At 41.6% G+C, this 6,000-nt stretch overlaps 1 protein-coding gene across 8 annotated transcripts in view; it reads left to right on the top strand.

Annotated features, from left to right (window-relative positions):
• PI4K2B (phosphatidylinositol 4-kinase type 2 beta) overlaps positions 1-6,000 on the top strand; it is a 116,525-nt gene that overhangs the window by 70,682 nt on the left and 39,843 nt on the right. For 4 of the 8 annotated variants that reach the window (XR_003432176.1, XR_003432177.1, XR_003432175.1 and 1 more), the window contains exon 1: positions 1,854-2,310. The exons of 1 other annotated variant lie outside the window; for it this stretch is intronic. Coding sequence is in view for 4 of the 7 variants with exons in the window: in XM_027103225.1 (XP_026959026.1) it covers positions 1,998-2,310 (313 nt within the window). In the remaining 3 variants the exon portion in view is untranslated. Of the gene's footprint in view, positions 1-1,849; positions 2,311-6,000 lie in introns of those variants that run through there. 3 more of the 8 variants (XM_027103227.1, XM_027103226.1, XM_027103228.1) reach the window with 2 other exon arrangements.

Here is a 6,000-nt window from a genome sequence, read left to right as displayed (position 1 = left end):
AAAGAAAGAAAGAAAGAAAGAAAGAAAGAAAGAAAGAAAGAAAGAAAAAGAGAGAGAGAGAGAGAGAGAGGGAGGGAGGGAGGGAGGGAGGGAGGGAGGAAGGAAGGAAGGAAGGAAGGAAGGAAGGAAGAAAGAAAGGGTTAAATCATCAGGAAGACTTGAAAGCCTAACAGAAGACATAAAAATCATATATATATATGCACCTAATAACACTTCAAAATGCATAAAGGCAAAACTCATCAAACTAAAAGAAGAAATAGACAAATCCACATTCACAGATTGTAATAGTCTCCTTTCAGTGAGTGATAGAACAACTCAATTTAAAAATCCATAAGGATATAGTTGATCAGAATAACACTATCGATACCAAACTGAATTAATATTTATAGAAAAAAATTGACAGTTATATAACTACTCAACTGCAGAATACACATTCTTTTTTAAAGCACACATGGGATGTTCACCAAGGGAGATAATATGGTGGGTTATGAAATGAGTCTCAATAAACTCCAAAAGGTTGAAATTTTAATGACTCTTCTCTGTCCACAACAGAATTAAATTAAAAATCAGTAATAATAACCAGGAATCATTTTGCAATATATACAAATATTGAATCATTATGTTGTATACCTGAAAGTAATATAATGTCATATGTCAACTATACTGTAATTAAAAAATAATATCTAGGGCTTCCCTGGTGGTGTAGTGATTAAGAATCTGCCTCCCAGTGCAGGGGATGCAGGTTCGAGCCCTGGTCCGGGAACATCCCACATGCTGTGGAGCAACTAGTGCACCACAACTACTGAGCCCGCGTGCCACAACTACTGAAGCCCCTGCGCGCCTAAAGCCCATGCTCCGCAACAGGACAAGCTACCACAATGAGAAGCCCATGCACTGCAACGAAGAGTAGCCCCTGCTCACCACAACTAGAGAAAGTCCATGCACAGCAACGAAGACCCCACACAGCCAAAAATAAATAAATTAAAAATAGTGTATATGTGTCAATCGCAGTCTCCCTAAAAATATATCTATATAATAATTTAAAAATAGTATCTAGAAAAGCCCCTGAATATTTGGAAATTAAACAACACACTTCAAAAAAGTGAGTCAAAGAAGAAACAATAAGGGAAATTTAAAACTACTCTGTACTGAATGAAAATGAAAGCACAACATATTAAAACTTGTGAAATGCAGATAATGCAGTGCTTAGAGGGAAATGCATAGCTTTAAATGCTTATATGAAAAAAATAGAAAAGTCCAGAATCAGTAATGTAATCTTCTACTCTAATCAGCTAGAAGAGTAAATCAAATTCCAGTTAAGTAGGAAGAAGGAAATAATAAAGAACAAAAGTCAATAAACCAGAGAATAAATAATCAATGTAACCATAGATGGCTTTTTGAAAGAATTTAAAATTTTTATAAACTTCTGACCATATTAGTCAGTAGAAAAAAAAAGAGAAAATGCAAAATACCAAAATCAGGGATGTTTGAAAAAGTGACAAGGTCCTGGCTCTCGTGGACTTCTAGTGGGGGAAACATGTTACATGGTCATACAAAGAAATATACAGGTATAGATTGTGGTAAACTCTATGAGAATTCTGCAGGGGAGGGAGAGGCCGATTGGGGCTGGAGAGGGGCACCTCTGCAGAAGTAAGTTAACTTCGACCCCTTCGCTCAACGAGGAGTAAAGTCAGCCCCTCCCGGCGTCTTCCCGGCCCCTAGTAGGCAAGTGGCGGCCCCGCCCCCGCGCCCCGCGCTCCCCCCGCCCCGCCATCTCAGCCGCCCCGGCCCTTCCGCGCAGGCGCGGGACGGGCGCGAGGTGGAGCTCGGCCGGCGGCCGGGCGGGGCAACTGCCGGGCGGGCGCCGAGCGGGACCACACACTAGAGAGGTGCTTTCGGTCAGACCCAGCGGCGCCGCTTCCCCGCGATGCCGAGGCCAGATCCGGACGCCTCGCCTCTCTGAGTCGGTCTCAGCGCGGAAGGCACAGAGGGAGGCCATGGCGGAGCCCTCCGAGCCCGGGCGGCAGGCGTCCGCGGGCGGCGGGAGCCTGGAGGAGGAGGATGAGGAGGACGAGGAGCGGGAGCCGCTGCTGCCGCGGATCGCCTGGGCCCAGCCGCAGAAGGGCGCTCCGGGGGGCGCCGTGCGGCTGGAGAAAGCTGTCGGGGAGGAGGGCGCGGCCTCCCCTAACCAGGCCAGTGACCGGGAACTGCTGCTGCTGCCCAGGGATGCGTCTTTCTTCTCTTCCCTGAGTTTGGGGTGCCTGCGGAGCTCGCCCACCAACCTGGACCGGAACCACCCCGTGGGTTCAGGTGCGATCTGGCTTTTCCCTTCCCCGGCGCCCTGCCAGTGCGCCTGTCGCCGCCGCCGCTCAGCCCCCCATTCAAGTCCCTCCTTGGGTCCCTACCCCTGGCTTCTTTCGCTGTCTCCCGCTAGCCCTTGCCTAGTAGGAAAGGCTCTTCGCCGGGCATGAGGTCCGGCGCACAGGCCGAGGGGTCAGCCGCTGGGCACACCTTGGACACCTCGCCTTTGTTTCCTGCTCCCCCGTTTACTCGCACCTTTTCCAGGGGCTATAGGCTGCTTCACCTGAGGCCCGGGGTTGTCATTAAACACTGATCCTTGAGGCCTCCCCTAAGAATGAGCCTAAACTTTTGGAAAAGTTAACACTGTAAAATGACGTAAGTTGTTTGGTCAAGTTTGGACTTGAGTTTGGGGTTAAGAACCCTGAGCTACCAGGAAAGTTGGTGAACTTGCAAGGTGGATGACAGCCGAGAGATAGAGAGCAAGAATATCCGGTTGCCACTAGGACACGTTTCAAAAACTTTTGAAGTTAAATATTGTTACTGTAACATTAGCCAGAGGGCGCAGAAGCAGTTGAATTTCTGTACCTGCTCTCTCTCTTGCAAAGTTTCCTTTCTTGAGTCATTTCTATTTTTATACTTTAAAAAAAAAAGAAAAAAATTTTTCACTGTTAAGCAGACTGACAGCCTCAGGTGAAAGAGAGGATAATTGAAATAATGTTGAAAGGTATGTGACTGCAGGCATTGATATTTATTGATAAATCGAATTTTTTGCCATGATCGAGTCGAATAAGGCTAATTTGATAGTAAAATAGAATAGGCTTGTAAGAGTCCTAGGTAGAGCTGAGACAGGCTAGTTTGTAAAATGGCCATGATAACACCTACTTGCTGGTGGTAAGGATGGTTTAAATGATGAGATGTGTGCATTGTGCCTGGAGTTTCATTCCACCTGTGAGCTTAAAGAAAAGGCACAGAAAAATGTAGTTTTCATTAATGCTGCTTAAGTTTTTCTGGAGTGGTTAGATTTTACATGTCCTGCTATTAGTACAGTAATGGGGCTTCTACGATTTAAAGAATTCTGGATAGAGTAGGTTATTCTAGTTGTAGTTGAATTTATGGTCAAATATTCTAGAGTAAATAAATCAGAGCAGCCCAAGGGAAGCAGACTTTAATGAATAAAGCTTTAACACACCTGTCTAATATACAGATCAGCTAGCTACCCTTATGTTAGCTTTGGGATGCATTGACAGTACAACATTTAACAGAACAAACAAATATGCATTTGCAATCAAATCACAAATGGATCCACATTCACCCAGCTACATTGATAATATGGGTATATATTACCTAGAAACTGGTCTGTGAAGTAACTAAGATTTGTGCGGCTAGCTTGCCTTTTTCTACCCAAAGTTACCTGTGTAGCTAGATTTTAAAAGAGCCTAAAACCTTAAAAATGCATTTATTCTATGAAGGTGAGGTTTTGTAAACAAATGATACTAAGGCTAGAGAAAGTCAAAGTGGAGATAGAGTATAATATTTGAATACAAATGGATTATTAAAGAGAATTCCAACCTTTTGAATGGCAGTAACTTACTTATATCACAGTTTACAGTTTGCTAAGATCTTTTTTTTTGTATATTTCATTAATTCTCACAATATCACAGCAAGTTAGTTATTTACCCCCATCCTGAGTGTGAAGACTGAAAATGAATGAAAACTGTAATAACTAGTAGTTGATAGAACTTCAGAGGTAAGCCAAGGTCAAGGTCCAGGAAGTGGAAAAGCCAGACTGAACCTAGTTTTTTCATGTCCTACAGTTTTTCCATTTTGCTGTAGATCCCCAAGTGTTATAAAATAATTGTTAACTTTTGTTTACTTATTATGGAGGTCTCATTTTTAATGGATTTAAAAACAGTTTTGAACTGTAAAAACTATTTTTAAAATTTCAAACCATTCTTCTAGAAAGTTCATGATTAATTTAACTAGATGATTAAGTTTAGTTATTTTTTGAGTCCATTAACTTGCTTTGTCCTTTACCATCCAATTTCCATGAAGCCACCTCTCTAGTTCCAAGATATTCTTGCCTTTAGATTAATATTAACATTTATGATGCTTAACTATTTTATGTAAGCAGGAGCTTTATGTACTTTACCCAGTGGAAGAATGTCATATGTCTGTTATCTTTACTTGAACAAGACATGTGACAAAGTCTAGAACCTGCATAAACATAGTGTGGTTGGATCAATGTCAAAAGGATTAGTGGCATTCCTTGTTCCAGTTGTCATTTTAATCAGTGAGTTGAAGAGTAGTAAAGATGATAATAGTTAATACCCACAAAACAGTTAGTACGTGCAGAGGGCATAGTTCTATGTGCTTCACATATATTAATTTATAACGAACCCTATGGATGTGAGCACTATTTTTTATTTATTTTCATTTTAAGGAAGCACAGAGAGGTGAAGTGAAGGTCCCGGTTAATATAAACCAGAGGCACTTATCAATTTTGTTGGAGAGCCTGGCAATTAGAGAATGGTGTTGGAATTCGCAAACAGCTTCTAAAGTAAAAGAAAGTGTGTGTTTAGAAGCCATTTAATGATTCATGGTGGCTTATAAATGTACGAACAAAATAAAATCATTTAAAAGTAAGGAAGAAATATGAGAATGGGAAATAAGAGCAATGAAATAAATAAGATGGGGGCCGGAATAAGAGTACACAAAATTAACATCACACACTCGATACAGGCAGCCCACAAATTTGATATTTAAGATTACCGAGCAGCCAACTTGAGAGAAACACAATCACTCTGTCCATAAAGTTAAAACAGACTAGTTATTTGAACCAAAACAAAACTGGCCAAGGATAAACTGTCATGTATTCTCTTGGAGAAGAGATTATATGCTGAGTAATATCTTGGTAATAAAAGTGATGACTTTCACAGGAGTGTTGCTTACAACTTCCCTGAAGTTCATTTCAGTAGAAGTAATTCTAGTGGGTGGTGTTATCAGTATTGCTGGGTCTAGATTCGAGATCCTGATAGTCTGGCTTAATTTAGAGGAAGGTATTAGAAGAGTGGCTATCCCGTGGATCTTGACAATCCTCCAAAGCTGAACTTTTGAAAGGGAGTGAGCAGCAGTGTGTTGGAGATTATTCCTCAACCAATAATTAGAATACACTTATTCTCGTTTTCCATTTATTGCAGAGATCCATCATTCAGCAAATGTTTCAGTGTCTGTGGGGTGCCAGTGGAAATTGAGGCCTTGGGGAAACAGTGGTGGCCAGATATCAAATGGATGTCCAGTCACGAGCCTTGTCCCCATGCAACCTTATAACCTCATGAAGGAAAGAGTCAATTAAAACAAACAGTTCTAACAGAGGATATATGTGCTTGGATGGGGAAAGCCAAGGCTTCCATAGAGCCATACCCTGGATTTAGGGGCCAGGGAAGATTTAGCAGAGGAAATAGCATCCAATTTGAGACTTGAGGATGAATAGCACTGGAACCCCTGAGGGTTCCAGTTTGGGTCAGATTGCCAAACTTGTGAGCCAGCTACTTTTCTTTTTAGAAAATATTCTGGCCAATGGGTAAGATATATTCCCAACCCTTAGGTGAGGAAGAGTTCATTTTGATTTATTTATTTAAAATGAGAGCTTGATAAGTTACCATGCACACTTATATAAAACTAAATATAAGCGGTTATATA

The sequence above is a fragment of the Aethalodelphis obliquidens genome, unplaced genomic scaffold (genome assembly GCF_003676395.1).
Source record: "Aethalodelphis obliquidens isolate GAN/ISIS:26980383/991018 unplaced genomic scaffold, ASM367639v1 scaffold6, whole genome shotgun sequence".
NCBI lineage: Eukaryota > Metazoa > Chordata > Mammalia > Artiodactyla > Delphinidae > Aethalodelphis > Aethalodelphis obliquidens.
The sequence above is the reverse complement of the archived record's forward strand: the minus strand, read 5'-3'. Positions and strand labels throughout refer to the sequence as shown.